The sequence below is a fragment of the Pyrus communis genome, chromosome 6 (assembly GCF_963583255.1).
Source record: "Pyrus communis chromosome 6, drPyrComm1.1, whole genome shotgun sequence".
NCBI lineage: Eukaryota > Viridiplantae > Streptophyta > Magnoliopsida > Rosales > Rosaceae > Pyrus > Pyrus communis.
The window spans coordinates 27,660,561-27,676,490 of record NC_084808.1 but is presented as its reverse complement, the minus strand read 5'-3'; the positions used below and the strand labels follow the sequence as shown (position 1 = coordinate 27,676,490).

Genomic DNA, 15,930 nt, shown 5'->3' with positions numbered 1-15,930 from the left:
TTTTAACCCCATATTGACAACGTTAGTAAATAAGAAAAAATACCTCACAATTTATACAAAAATACTTTAAAAGTTCAGATGGAAAACAAAACTCATATCTAACTACTTGTAAACCTGAGTTTTTTTGTTTTTTTCTCACGATACAAAATAAATTAGTTTTTTTGTATTTCTAAATTATTAAGTTTGAAGTGATTTTCTAAGTATAATTTTATCGATGTCTTACGTGTGAAAATAAATAATTTTCTTATATAAAGTGAGGATATATTTTTTGACGTCGTCCCGAACCTCAAAAATCTCTAAACTGGCCTTTAAGTGCGTCTCACGAAAGCATGATATTGATCAATCGGCTTAAGCTTAGAGCATTGATCACGCTTTTACTTTGTGGCCTTGGAAATGTTTTGTTTCACTGCATTACAGGGGCTTTCTCGATTCGATTCTTTGGTAAACAAAAAGGCCGGGCCTCTTTTATCAGATTAGGGCATTCGGCCCATTTTCTGTCCAATGCCCAGGGTCTGTATTGTACGACAAAGAAAAGATCAGTATTTGATGTATCATACGAAAAATGGCATACGTTGAATAAAGTTGGCAATGAGGAGTATCTTATCTATATAACTATATAAGCACATGCAAGGAGAAATTTTTTCTTGTGATCGGAACACGGGTGGTACACCACATGTTTTGATATAAGTGGTGGAAAGTTTTATTTTTTAAACTATTAACTTTTTAATACACATATCTCACCATTTGTATAATAACACGTGGTGTAACACCCCGTGTTCCGGTCACACTAAAAAATCTCTTACATGCAAGGTCTTTCCTCCCATCAATGTGAGATTCATTCTCAAGACGCCTCTTCGCTTGTGGTAATTTTCAAGACTAGCACGTGGATAATACAACTCAGGTAACGTGGAGCACGTGTGGCCATTAGACTTTCCACATGAGAAAACCTGTTCGAATACCATGAATAAAATTGGGGTTTTATCATAAAATCAATTAACAATATGAAGAGTAACTCAAATACTTATAAGCACATGAAGGTCCCTCCTCTCATCACTATGAGATTCATTCCCAATACATACTAATTTTCTTTTTCATCCTACACACTCTTGTAGAATCGTGTTTATTATTTTTATTTGATTTATTTAATTTCATGATTAGAAATAAAAAGAAATGTGTGAGAAGCTAAAAATAATTATAAAGTCAGCTCCCATATATGTTTATATATGCATTCCTAATAGCGGTATACACTCGAAGTCACGTATTATCTTCCTAAGGGAAAAGAAAAGAAACTCAGAAGGTGGACCAAAAACAGTCAAAGTAGATGAGCTTCTAGATGGGCTAATGGAGCAGTAAAATGGTGTGACTCCTCACCATTGCAAACCCCATGTCCACATGGCCGTCATCGTGCTTGGAAAACGCGAAGGGGGTCAGAGCAGCACTCAGTAACTCTTCTATGAAGTGCTCCTCAAACAATGACTAATAATATTACCACAAGTCGAGAATAATATTGCATTAAAATACATGATATTTAAATATCAATTTGTTTGGTAAATTAAAAATTATATAGTTGTTGTTATTTTATTAGGGTTTTTAGTTCTTAGTTATAGGATCATGCGCAAAGCAATCGCACGCGCACTGCATTTCTCTGCCATTCGTCTCCAGTCTCTATATTGTGTATATCATCAGAAAGTGGTAGCAGAATTAAGCAGTTGCAGTTGAAGAGGGGAGGAGAGAAGGCCTCTCTCTTCCTTCTTCTTCTTCGTGGTTTTTGCAATAAAACCATCATGCTTCTCCCTACTGATCACACACACACACACGCATATTTTATACATTATAAATAAAAATATGTTTCAGAACATTAGCCGACTGCCTGACTGATCACTCACTTCTCGATGCTTTTGTCTTTCACTCTTTCGATCACTCGTCCTTGGATCTCCCGTTCACCCTTTTAGGCATTCCCTTTCTTCTGCCATTGATTTATTGGTTCTTTATTTGTGTGTTTTTATTTTGTATTTTTCAAGCAATATTCACACTGGGACAGCTTCAAAGTCACCACGTTCAACCATTGCTAGCTCCTCCAACACGTAAATTTCAATTTTCAAGCGCCACAATATGAGCAAATCCACGTCCCAACTTAATTATCTGTTCTCTTTCTATCTCAACTGCCTAGACATGTCATATTGATTAGAACAACTTTCATACACCTAGAATGCCAATTGTATTTTTTTTAACTTCCTCGCGTAACAATACGTGATTGATTTTTGAATCCTGTAAGCATGACATTACATGTGTACATGAAAGTTTTTATGAAGGCAAATGCAAATGCGAATGCGAGCGATGTTTTTGACAATCCATTTCCCTCCATGCATAGCTAGATCTTGGTGGATCAAACCTCTATATATATAAATTACATTATATAATATTGTTTGTTTTGTAATTTCATTGATTCTTGAATAACACAACAAAACAAACATACTCAGCAATGTGTAATAATAATGGATATATACACGCATGTTTGTTTGTGTTAGTTACGAGATGATCAGCTAGCTAGAACTCATAATTCATGGTCCCCTTATTAAATTACTAATTTTCTCAATTTTCCATTTGTACGTGCTATTTTATGCGCATTGCATTGCACATGCTGCGCCCTAACACATTTCACCATATCAAGAATTTTAAAGACTCTCTCAAAAGTATGAGTTAAAAAAAAAAACTCAGCCGCCTCACATTTTAACATTAACTCCTTTGTTAATATTATAAAATATCATATCAAATGCACAAAGTGGCAAATAGTCTATAGAGAGTCAACTTTTGAGAAAGTTCCATTAGCATTTATCCTCGCGATAATTAACTATCTCTATAAATTGTAATTGCATCTTAACTAAATATTGTTCCAGTTCAGAGAACTTAACCTCTAAAATTGATGAGTAATTGGTCTTAAAGGAGATGTCAAAATTGTCACGTAAGCATACAACAGTAAAAAATGGCAGCATACTCTCTCCAACTGAGCCTTCAATTTCTTACATGGCTATGTCATTTGAAGGCAAAACCTTTTGCTGTCAAATTTATTAAATGATTTTTTAATAGATTAATATAATATATAATAAATGTTGTTATGTTTTTGAAATATTTGATTGGTTGCCTTAATCATTGAACTACACAAAAGATAAAATATATATATATATATATATATATATATATATATATATATATATATATTAAATGACATTATTATTTAACATATCGGGTGGAGTAAAATATTGTACAAAATATCAAATTGCCACATAAGTTATTAACTATTATTTTGATGTTTAAAATTTGACATCAGTTGTTGATAATTCAAATAATTTAAAATTTGATGTCCCCGAAATAATGTCTCCCCCTCTTGTGTGGCACCATTGCTGGCAGAACCGTCCCTCCCATTCCACCATGCCATGCCACGCCCCACACTTCACTTGTTATATCCCCATGCCACTGTCAGCCAATTTGCATCCTTTATTAAAAATCCTTCCTAAAAAACACTTACCACATTCAGTATACGTGAGCGTAATCATATCAATTAAAATCGGTGTACTTATTGTATTCGAGTTTTAATCTTTATTTCCGTAATTCAAATTAGGGTAAGATAAAGTAGCATCCTTTAAAAATTATACTACAATTAGCACACTCCTAATAAAAAATTTGATTAGCACCAAACACATAATTATTCCTTAAAATGCATCGATTTAACAATTTGGTCTGCGCCTCAATATGTTGCGGACCCAATTGAGGATGTACGTGCACATAGTTGGTCCCCACGAATATATGTCATGCCAAATCGAAGTCACATAATCTGGGAATTCCAGGGAAAACATTTTGAAGCCTTAATTTGGATAACGACCTCAAATGGATAATCTCATTCTGAAACCTCACATCACCAAATCACATCACAGAAGGTTCTATAATTGCTTCAGAACATTCATAACCTTGTTATCTGCGGCTAAAAATTGTGACAATTTTCCTACACTCTTTGGAGACTACGATGATATTTCAAACTAATTTACGTTTGACATTGTATTGTTGATCGGCGGTGGTGGAATCTTGACGGATGTAGGCAAGTCGTTCTCGGATGAAAGGGTGGGAAGTTTCAAGTTTCATGCTTTCTAACAATACTGCTGACCATTTGGAAATTTGAACAGTTTTATTCCACTTGAAATGGTAAACTCAATTGATGTTCCCTTGTTCCTCTGAAGTTTGTAACTCTGCTGGCACAAAATTGACTAGTCGTGACCTCCATGTGAAGTTTCAAATTCCAATTAAATCTTGCAACTACAATTGACCTGAAGTCGTTCTCCAAATCAGATGTCTGCAATTATGTTTTATGCAGCAGAAGCGCTTGAAGGAAAAGCACTTTGAGGACGTGCATTGTTGGTTGAGAATGGAAAGAAAGTATCACCCTAGCCTTCGCTTGATATCATGTCCTACATATAGAATCCCTAATATTCGCAACTCTACATTAATATTATTAAAACTACTTGGGACATGAAATTAAACATTTTTCCAAAATTCCCTCACGAATTCCCAAGCCACAACCCACATCCTTAATTATACACAAAATAATTCGTCGGATTTGAGTTGCATTTTTTCTTGTTATTGATTAATTATTGTTAAATTAGCGTGACTTTAATTAATTACTATACAATTTAAATGACTACGTCACATATTGTTGCTAAGAAATTGAAAGAAACCTCGTAAACAAACGAAAAGGGGAATGTGAGGAAGAAACAAATGTAGAAATAGAGAAAACTTCTAAAACACAGAGGACTAAACAAGAAACTCATTTAGCAACGATCAATGTCACGCTTTACGTCGGACTCAAGCTACGTGGTCCCATCCACGGTCCATAAGAAAAATGCAAGTTTTCTTAGTTTAAAAAAATGGATTTCTGATTTATTAACCCTGAATTTGATCAGCTGATAAGCATACAATTATGATAATATATATCATCAAAGAATAAACACAGAAGGTCGAAGGAGACTAATTTATTAGAACGTGTGTACGTAGTTAGTGTATCTAGAAACAAGATCACGGAACAATTTGGCATTTAACAAGATCTACAACAAAATCTAGTAAAATTGCCAAATCTCCAACTCCCTTTCTAATCTGGGATTTCGCATAAAAGCACACTTTTACTAGATTTTCTTCCCTTTTTCGATCGGAAAATCACTTGTATCGTCAGCAGATACTACAAAAAGTCAATTTTAGTATACCTTACGTGATGTGCAGCCCCTTTATCTAAAGGGATATTCATTTTTCGATAGAAATTGGGACTAATTGGCGGGCTCACTTCACATCGAATTTCAACGATTCGAACCGTCTATTTTTCACCGTTTCACTTCATAGATCTTCCTTACAAAATATTAGCTAAATCGAAAATGTTTGAGGTATCTAATTGAGTTCAAAGAAATCGACGAACACTATCTTCTAACAAACATTGAAATTTTATCAAGACAATCAAATGGGTAAATAGTTATGGATTGAACTGACTTTTTACAAGGATGATCTATGAATGAATACTTGAAAAATAAACGGTACGGATTGTTGAAGTTTAATGTAGTGTGCACCCCACAACTAGTCCCCATATTTATAAAAAAAAATTGAGATCTCCTTGGATAAGGACTCTGATATGATGTGAGATATAAGCACAATACATAATCTTTTACTTAAAAATATTTCCGCGCGGTAGACTGCAAAGCTAAATTTACATAAATACTCTTTATTAGAGAAAGACAGGCAATACTATTGTATTTGGACCTCACATGTACTAAAAAAATTCGATTTTGTGTACTAAATAATATTACCTGAACAATAAAGGCTGATGTTGTATTAGGAAGGAACTAAGAAGAGTTTAGTGAGTGATTTGCTCATTGCTAACACACTAAATTTGTGATTAAAAGAGTCCCTGCTCAATTACATTTGAGAGAACAAAATTCACAGAATTTCCCTATTTAAGTTGCGAAAATTTCACAAAACTCTTTTGCTCACTTGCCAAAATAATTTTTTTCTTTTTCTTTTTTTCCTTCTAAATTTCCTGTATTTCGTGTTTTTTGCATTTCCCTCCCAAAATCCAAAACTTGTCGCATTCTGGTCTCGGTCTTCCAAGTCCACTCCCACCCTTCGATTTTTCCCTTTTTTTTTCTCCGGTGCATACAGGAATTGGGAAGCAGAGGCACAGAAGAATTTTCCCCAAAATTCTTAACGAACTCAACATTTGGAGGAGAATTTAAAAAAAGAAAAAAGAAAAAAAAGGAAATGTATAGCTGGAAAAAGCTGGAAGACCTACTCCTCCAAGAAGCGCTTCACAATCTTCGCGCTTGGTTCCACCACCTGCCTCTCCCATATCTCTGACCACCGCTCTCCTCCGTCATTTTCCGACGTCGACGTCGCAACCACCGCCCTAAACGCGTCCGTGGCGTCTAGTCTTCGTAAGTCCCACCCTCCCCCTCTTAACCGTAGGATCTTCCCTATCTGCCTCTTCGCGAGCTGACACGTGTTGTCCTTGATCGCCCTCACCGCCTCTTCGTACGCTCCTCTCCGCTCCAGGTCGTCGTCCTCGTCTCTTTTACTTTGTGGGTATTTTTTAAAATACCGGGTGAACTCGGGCACTCCAATCGCCTTTCTCAACCCTGTCGGAACCGCAGCTGGGTCGTGCTTGTCCTGGCGATCCGGGTCGCAAAACTTGGCCAACTCGTCGAACATTCCCGAGTCGAGCATTTCGTCGACTCGCTTTGATAAATACTCCGTCAACACCGCCATCGACACGTCCACCCAAAGAAAACAGCAATTGTATCTGAGCTCGGCCGAGACGGAGGCGTCGAAACCCGGTTCGAAGACACTGGAGCCCGGTTCGAACCTTTCCGCGACCAGCGCGTGAATGAAGGAGTTTGACCCGCCGACGAGCATCGGCACCTTCCTCCGATTGGTAATGCAGGAAACAACCTGACCGGCGACGGCGCGAAAATCGGCGGGGGTGAAGTCGCCGTCTAGGGGGTCGAACTCGCCGAGGAGGTGGTGGGAGACGCCGAGTCGTTCCGGTAGGGGGAGCTTGTTGGTGGTGATGTCTAGGCCGCGGTAGAGTTGCATTTTGTCGGAGTTGACGATTTCGAAGAAGGGGAAGCGGGTGGCGAGGTCGAGGGAGAGGCGGGACTTGCCGGCGCCGGTGGCCCCCATGATGACGAGGAGCTTGTCTTTTCGACGTGGGCCCGAGGAGGTGGGCCCGGTGGCCATGTGGGCCGAGAGGCGGGGCCTTTGGGGGAGGTGAAGCGGAGGAGTGGGGTGGTTGTAGAGGTGGTAGAGCGGCGGGAACAAGTGGAAGCAGTGGGAGATATAATTCGTATTGAAATTGAGATTAGAATAATAACGGGAGTGAGTTGGGAAGGGATGAAGTGTCATAGGATGAAAGAGAGAAGGACAGGCTGGTAATTTTGTTGAGCTGGGAATATGTGATCAGGTCGCTGCGCACACACCGCACGCACATGTACGGACTGTCCAACGGAATAGAGAGAGAGAGAGAGAGAGAGAGAGAGAGAGAGAGAGAGAGTGAGAGAGGTGGGGGGAGGGAGAGAGGAGAGAGAGAGTGGGAGGACAGCTAGCTGGATGATAGTACAATACGATAGGTATGATGAGCAAAACAAAAACAAAAACCGGCAGTTTTTGTGGTGGTGGTGGTTGTGGTGGAGGAAGAGACCCGATGCGACGGAGGAGAATGAAGGAAACGGCAATGGGGTGTTTTTGTCCTGGAGCTGTTGGCTAATGCTGGACTATTATATACATCGTCATGCTCGTTTCCTAGTTTTTTGTTCATGCTCCGTGCTCTGCTCTGTCTCTCTCTCTCTGTTGGTCGCTTGTTTATTTGTTTCTGGCGCTCTGGTTGTTATTGGCTCTCCTCCCATCATCCCTCATTTTCTTTTATATATAGAGTAATATTATTCATTTTTATACATATTTCTATACCACCTTAGATAATATCTAATGTGGACAGTCACATCATTTGAAAAATTTGCAATATCCAAGAAAATGAAAGAGAAAGATTCCTCGTATACCACAATTATCATTTAATAAACTAATTTTTCTTAATTATTAGTTTATTAAATAATGAACTAAATTTAAAAATCTGATTAATTCAAATGATATGGCTATCCATATCAAATGTCACCTAAGGTGGTATGAAAATGTGGTACAAAAACATGGTATGAATAACATTACTCGTATATATATACTTCTTAAAAATTAAAAACACGTGCTTATTTTTCAGTTGTGACACATTTTATGGTTTGAAAATTTGGTTTACAAAAATTAATTTACCTAGCATTACTTATTAAAAAATAAATAAATTTAATGGAAATAGTGGTGTCACGTTTTAACTAGTTCACCAAACTCTATTTACGCCCTCTCTCCTCACTATTCACACGTCCTATGCATCAAAAGAACAGAAAATTTACTTTTAGATCATGAATTCTTTTTTACGATGGGAAAAATACTCCTAACGAACAGTGTCCTGTAGAGCTAGAAGACTTACGGGCGGTGAATTTATTTTTTTTTGAAGAGGAAGCAATTATAATATCATAGCAATAACAACCGAGTAACTTTATACTTCGTAGAATCATCAAGGGTTAGACCAATTCTGAAAATAAAAATCGTAGAAATTAAACATACGAAACTCAAATGAGACAATAAGCAGATGAAAACGCGTGTCAATAACTGCGTTTAATACATAAGGTATAAGCGTTATCTGAAATGATTGAGCCTAAAGCATTTATAAGTGGCTTGTGGTCTTGATAACTCGACCTCTAAGGCCATCTCCAACCGAAGGGTCCAGAGGGCCAAAGGGCCGAAAATAGCTCGAAAATCGTCTCCAACCGAGGGCTAGGCCAGAGGGCTGTGGAATCTGAGAGGGCCCCACAGAATCAGAGAGGGCTAGAGGGCTGGCCAGAAAATATAGCATTCCTGTCGATTATGACCAACAAGATTGTTTAAATAAAAAATTTGAATGCAACGGTTAGTCAGCTAGCCATTGTATTCAATTTTTTTTTTTTTTAAATTCTTAAAAATTCTAATTTTTTTTCTTCTTATAAATACCTAAACCATTCATTAAATTTAAATTCTAATTTTTTTGGTTTTTTGGGCTAGTTATCGTTGTAGTTTTTAAATTTATGTTGTTGGATTTGAATTTAAGTTGTTGTAGTTTTTAAATTTAAATAATAAATTATGTTTGGCCCTATGGCCCTCGGTTGGAGACGGTTTTTTATGACAGGGCTAAAATGAGCCCTATGGCCCTCTGGCCCTCGATTGGAGACGGAGGTAAATATGACCCTGTACTATTCATTAAAATATTAATATCTTGGAGAATCTTGGAGGGCCAGAGGGCTAAAACGAGCCCTCTGACCAGCCATCGGTTGGAGATGTTCTAATGATTCCACGGGAAAACCCTATACTGGGTCACCAAACAAACACCATAAAGAAACACCAATTGCTCTCTTAATGCTTTTTAGTTCTCTCTTTCACACATCAATTTCTCTGTCATGTTCAACGGTCCAGGTATCCCATTCAACCAATACCCTTTTTCAAACCCACAAGTCAAGTGTACTCGAGTTTCTAGTACGTATATACATATATTTATATATTTATACACTCATATTGTAAAGTCAAATGTAGGGCGAGTTTGGTGCAACTGAAATGTTGTTCCTTTATGACCGAAGAGTGTACCGGTTTTGGGATAGTCTCTTTATAAAATAAGGGTAATGGTTAGTACAATAGACGTTCCTCTCTCTCACCTCCCGAGGACTCTTTCAAAACAGAGAGCCTTATTGGCTTGGAGTCATTTTTGATATTGTAAAGTCAAACCAAGTTTAAAAACGCAGATTCAACCATTAAGTTGGAGAGGAAATTGGATGATGCATGAATTTGCATATTGGTCCTGAGTGAGTTAGGATACGATGCATTATTATTTTCAAAGTGTCACGAGAATTCAGTACAAGATGCATCTTTCTCTTGCTTAACTCTCTTATTTTAAGTAAGTCTTTCAATCGTAATGATTAATTATCTCATGTCCTTTTATTTTAATTTAAGATTGCATAATCCAACTTTTCATTAACGGTCAGGTGCATCCTCCCAAAACCCTTTAAAATCCCAGTTATTGGAAGCACAATTCGACATTACAGAGGGGCTCTTACATTGCATGCCATTCGGGGTTCAAAACCTGCTGGCCAAAATGGTTTCTTATTAAAGTTGAGATTCTACTCCTCCCCTTCTAACATATGTGATCAATGACGAAAACTCAATCCTCTATTTGTTGAGTTAATTATACATATTCATTATTATTTTAATTTATGAATGTCCTCATTGGCACTACGGTCTGCTAGTGTTCTTTTATGCTTATAAGCAGGTTGCCTAGGTTTGGTTTCCAAAGTCCTGTTCTCTTAGGTATCGTTTGGTATGCAAACGGGACGAGACGGAACGCAATGGGACGGGACGGGACGGGACAGGATGGAACGGAACGGAGCGGGAGCAAAGATACCATCGGATGGAAACAAGGAGGAAGAAGAAGGAGACGGATTGGTTATAATTTTGTGTTCCACAGATGTGGAACGAGTCGTTCCAGGGGGTTGAGGTGGAACGAAAATTCACCCAAAACTCGTCCCATAGAACAGCTCGTTCCACCCGTTTTAAGAGCACCAAACGTGGGACAGAACGCCTTGTCCCACTCTGTTCCGTCCCGTCCCACGTACCAAACGATACCTTAAGGTCCTCATTTTGAAGACCCGTGATGACCAAATGCATATTAGATTCAAGATTATATTAGTATATATCTGAAAGCTTAAAATATTTGACAACTTACTAAAGCAAAACAAGAAAATGAGTTTTCTAATGGTTCATGAATTTTAAGTTGGTTTTGCTTTATTAAGTTTAAAATATTTTAAGAATTTGGGTCTAAACTAATATAATTTTGTGGCTAATATGCATTTGATCCTTACAGATCCTCAAAATGAGGTCTTTAAGAGAGTAGGACCTCATTTTGACAAGAGTAACTTGTAATCAAATTCCATGTTGACTTCTATGGTGGTGAATTTTGTTTCAAATTTAGTACTGTAAATTATATTTTACACTCTCAAGTTCGGGTCTAGTACAAACTCATACCTTATTTTTTAAACATTGTAACATTATGCACAAACTTACAAATTCATTACAGTGTTATACTTTTGCTAAAAATTCTGTTAATACTTCCGTTAATTCACTTGGCCAGCAAGCTTATAATGCGCCCAAACTTGAAGGTGTAAAATATAATTTACTCTAACAATTGTCACGTGCACACACACACACACACACACATATATATATATATATACATATATATAACCAGTTTAGTGTTTGCCAAGTAAGTTGACCCCAAATTGTTTTCTGCATCCTCTTAAAAAAGATATGGAAAACTTAGCTTAAATTAGATTATAATGTGTTAGCAGTGACATGTAGCTAAAGGCAGCAGCTGCGAAACCCTCCAGCAGTCTTTTCGTCTGGCTTTCTTCTTCCTCTTTATTTTTATTAGGTTGCTAACTATTTTTTAAGTATATTATTGGCAAATTGCACTGTCACAGACTCACACTAGTATATATGATATATCCAGTTGTGTTATTTTATTTTATTTTATTTTTATTCCACTTCCATGCTTGCAATTGGTTTGGTACCAATACGTTTGCCGGCCAGTTGAATTTAGTGACGCCAACATCAACCAACATGTGGATAAATTTCGACACCTGGAAGTAGGTACGATAATGTATAATAACGTTAATTAATCTTGTTTAGCGACATGTTAATATAGATCATACCTACATCTTAGATAATTATCGTCTTAAGCATGGAAACAGATTGGACAAGCGCGCGCACACATATATATACATAAACATTAATTGGGAAACATAATAAAATGCTGAAGGCCATGCCGTGACGCCCTGCCTGCATAAATAAGAAGTGCATGCTTGTCAACGTAGCGTTGGCTTCACTTAAGGATAAGCGTGGCGGTTGGTCATTGGTGACCAACTGGCGATGATCAAGGATAGATAGCTTGCTCTTCAGTTTTGGCGCCGGCGATGGTGTCTGTGAGTAGTCTCTCTCACATCGCAGTATCATCGGCAGTAGATGGTTTGTATGTCTGGATCCTGGTTTCATTTGTCCGTTTTGCATTCTAACATCCGTTCAAATTAAATGCAACACTAATTGTGTTTCCATTAATTGATCTTGTTTATAATTAGGGATATGTTGCTAATTAATTACATGCATAGTCCACGATACATGTATTTTATAAAAGGGTTTTGTTATTGGTCACAAAAAAAAGAGTTATTCTACTGTTTTTCGTGACAAAATATATAAAAGAATTATGCACTATGCAAGTTATTTTGAGAGTAAAATGATGTTTAGCGAAGAAGAATTTGCATGTTACGAATACAATATTAATTAAATGTTTTTCCATACGTTATTGTATCATCGGCACAATACCTCAAAAACCCATGCAATTGCTTTGTATGTCGTCCGTACATGGTCAGAATGGCGTCATATAATTGAGCATGATTAGGCGGCCGACGCTGGGGCCCCGTTTTGTGACACGGACTATCGGGATTTGTTGGTGATGACTGTTCTTTAGATTTAATGCTTTTTGTGACATTGGCATTTACTCAAACACGAATTCAGGATGAAATTGAAAACCCAAAAGCAAAAGAAAAAGAAAATTCAAAAGCTTATTGTCACATCAAACGATCAAAATCCAAATACAAATAATATATAACAGAAATGCGGCGGCAGGGATATCTGACCCACCTCATCCTAGGATTCACATTATTAGTGATTAGCTACATCAGTTAAAATGTGTACATCGACTGTTTATAACGATTGCCAAAAATGCATCAATCACTAAAAGCTTGGGTTATGTACGTGATTGCTAAAAAGTAATTGTGCTATGTACGTTGCAAGTGTTGCATTTTCTTTATCGCCTTCCAGGATAATATTGTGAAGAGATTCTATTTGGTAACGAAAACCCAATCTTGGTTCTCACAACTATCCAATGAGCACGTCTAGTAGGAAACTGAAAATTGTATAGAAAGAATATCATATATACGCGACATATTTCAATGCTGTTTTGAGGTTGGTGAGTCCCTACCCTCATTGAGCAAGGTTGGTGTTTGCCTCGCCCAGGACAGTTGCAAAGCCAAAGCCAATAAGAGCAACTCCACCGTTACAAAGGCCCCTTAGGGCTATTCACTATTGAATCCATCCAGTGAACCATAACTGTCTTTAATGAATAGTAACTGGCTTTTGCATCTCCACCTCTACACTGAATAGACTTGACAATAGGCAATAAAATATTAGTATTTTTTATTATAAAATAATACAAAATAATTTTATTTATAATTTCGGATAAGGTAAATCGTCGTTGGTAAGAATACACTGATTCCGCACCCATCCACAACCACCTACTCAGAGTCTCCACTAATTCTGGCCAATATTCCGTTGCCGGCGCCATTTTTAATTCCAATCTCCGTTTGTCCTCCATTCTCTGTCCTCGTCCTCCTTTTTTGTCTCTCCAGTTTGTTTCTCCATCTCTCACCAGATCCACCGCACGGGTGGTCGAAATCTTGCAGGCCTTCAAATCAGAGTCGGTGTCGTCGATTTCAGTTGGAGAGAGAGCGATTGTTTGAGACAAAATAGAGGAGGATGGAGAAGCAAAAGGAGACAAAGAAAAAGGAGATGGAGAGACGCCAACGTTGGTGAGAAGATCAGAAGTGGTGGCGTCAAGGCCGGTGGATGCCTTAATAACATGGCTGATGTCGCCCTGACGTCAGCCTTGCATCATCTCCACCTCAGGCTCTCAGGCCAGCGATTCTTGTCGAGCCTCTCCCTTGGGCCCCCTTTCATCCACACGCCTTGCATGGGCTGGAGCTTGTAGCTCTGGCTATTGGGTTGGTGGAATGGGCGGTCCATCGGACCAAAGAGCACGGTGGAGTTGCTCTAAGAAGCAGGTCGATCGGCGACGACGATGATGAACGACAAGACAGTTATATGACTCGTGCTGTGGAAAACTGTGAAAGGTGGTTAGAAATTCTTTGAAATCGTGCCTAAAGTTTTCTAAGATTTAGAACTTGAAATTAAGATATGACTGAGAGAGTCGGTGTTGAAAAGGTGGGATTAAAGCTCAAATAATCAACATCATCATCATTACCAGTACACTGAAAGCTCTTCCCATTACCCACCATGGTATGAATATGTCCAACTAATTAAACTGCAATTCCTGGACCCCTGAAACCATGACATTGACTGGTTGTTGTTGAAGAATACAACAATTCTGAATCGGTAAATTCACAAAGTTAAATATAATTTATATTGAGTGTTTTTACTCTTTAAATGACTTATATTTTTTATTTCACTTACGATGACATCAAAAATTTTTGTGGTGATAAATTAAATCATCATGTGTATGTTATGCAGTTAATGAACAATATCGATATAATTAATAACGAGCTACTTACCATCTTTCTAATAATTGACACGATGTTGATGCTAAAATGTGGGTAGATATGAACGATTGTGACAGCAAGGAATTGACCCCAGCAACTTTAATCTAAAAAGGCAGAGAATTTAAGCTTGAAGAGATCCTGAAAATAACGACTTTGGCATTTCGACCGGCCTCAGTCTTTATCTTTGATTTGCAATACGTACTATTTTAATATCCTTTTGACTACAAGTTCAAATTAATCATCTGGAATTGGATTATGGCCCCTTTAAGATTCGATGCATTGGGGCTTAATCAATAATCAATCATATTAGTAGGATTAATTTGAATATTAAGTAGGGTTTCAGTTCATTTTCTTTCGGGCATGCAGTTCATCAAGCAGCCAATGGGCCGCATGTTACGCGTGGTTCAAGGAATACACGCACACTTGTGGATGATTCTTAGGTATTGGCCAAATTTTCTGATTTATTATAAAAGTTCATAAATAATCGATTAAATTGAAATTCATAAGAAAAATTCAGCTTTTTAAAAAAAAATTCTTGAATTTTAATTTTAGTTAAATTGCCCATGAACTTTTATAATTGGTCCATTTCTCCTTAAACTTTAACTTCCTCCCTAAACCCTAAACCTTAAAATTCAAACAAAAAATTGCACGGAGTTAATAGCAGAAGGGAAGAAGAAAAAAAAACACAATATGTTCTCCATATTAAGAATAAAATTACTTTTTTGCAATTATAAATTAACAGAGAGAAAATTAATCAATTACAAAAGTTCAAAATAATTGACTAAAATTAGAGTTAAATGCAAATAAAACGAAAATCATGCCACCGATTTAGAACTGTTGACCGTTGAATGCTTTTTCTAGTTGAAAAACTAATTCACCAAATCGATTCATATACTTGTCTTCTTCACGCAAAGTAAAATGTCTGTCACTTAAACTGGAGTTCGTTATTTTTAAGGACATGGGTTCTCTTCGGATCCATGTATCCTAATCCATCAAATTCATGTATCTGAATCATTAAAATTTGATCCAACAACTAAAGTTATTATAACCTTTAAAATGGACATCTGCTTGTAGCTGTTGGATCAAATTTCAATAGTCCGTCTTTTAAACAATTTTCATGTGCTTGGATTAGCTTTGTAAACTTTCGAGATGATCAATGTTTTGTGTTCACATTCAAGAAAATGAAATGCACTAATGTGTCATACTGTTATGTCATAAGTAAAGTAGTAAACACTTGTGTGCTTATATTTCTCATCATATGACACATGAGATATAATTATATACAATGAGTAACTCATAAGAGACTGTACACAGAAAGTAAAGATCAATAGATAGCAGCAAAGGAAGGTAGGTTCAATGGGTGACTATGACCCCAACGAGGTGATTTTCT

General features: G+C 37.2%; 1 protein-coding gene across 1 annotated transcript; it reads right to left on the bottom strand.

Moving 5' to 3' along the window:
- Positions 1 to 6,318: 6,318 nt before the first annotated feature.
- Positions 6,319 to 7,431, bottom strand: LOC137736632 (adenylate isopentenyltransferase-like). Its single transcript, XM_068475869.1, has one exon. It carries the CDS (start codon positions 7,429 to 7,431, stop codon positions 6,319 to 6,321), a length of 1,113 nt encoding a protein of 370 aa, XP_068331970.1.
- Between the last annotated feature and the right edge of the window lie 8,499 nt (positions 7,432 to 15,930).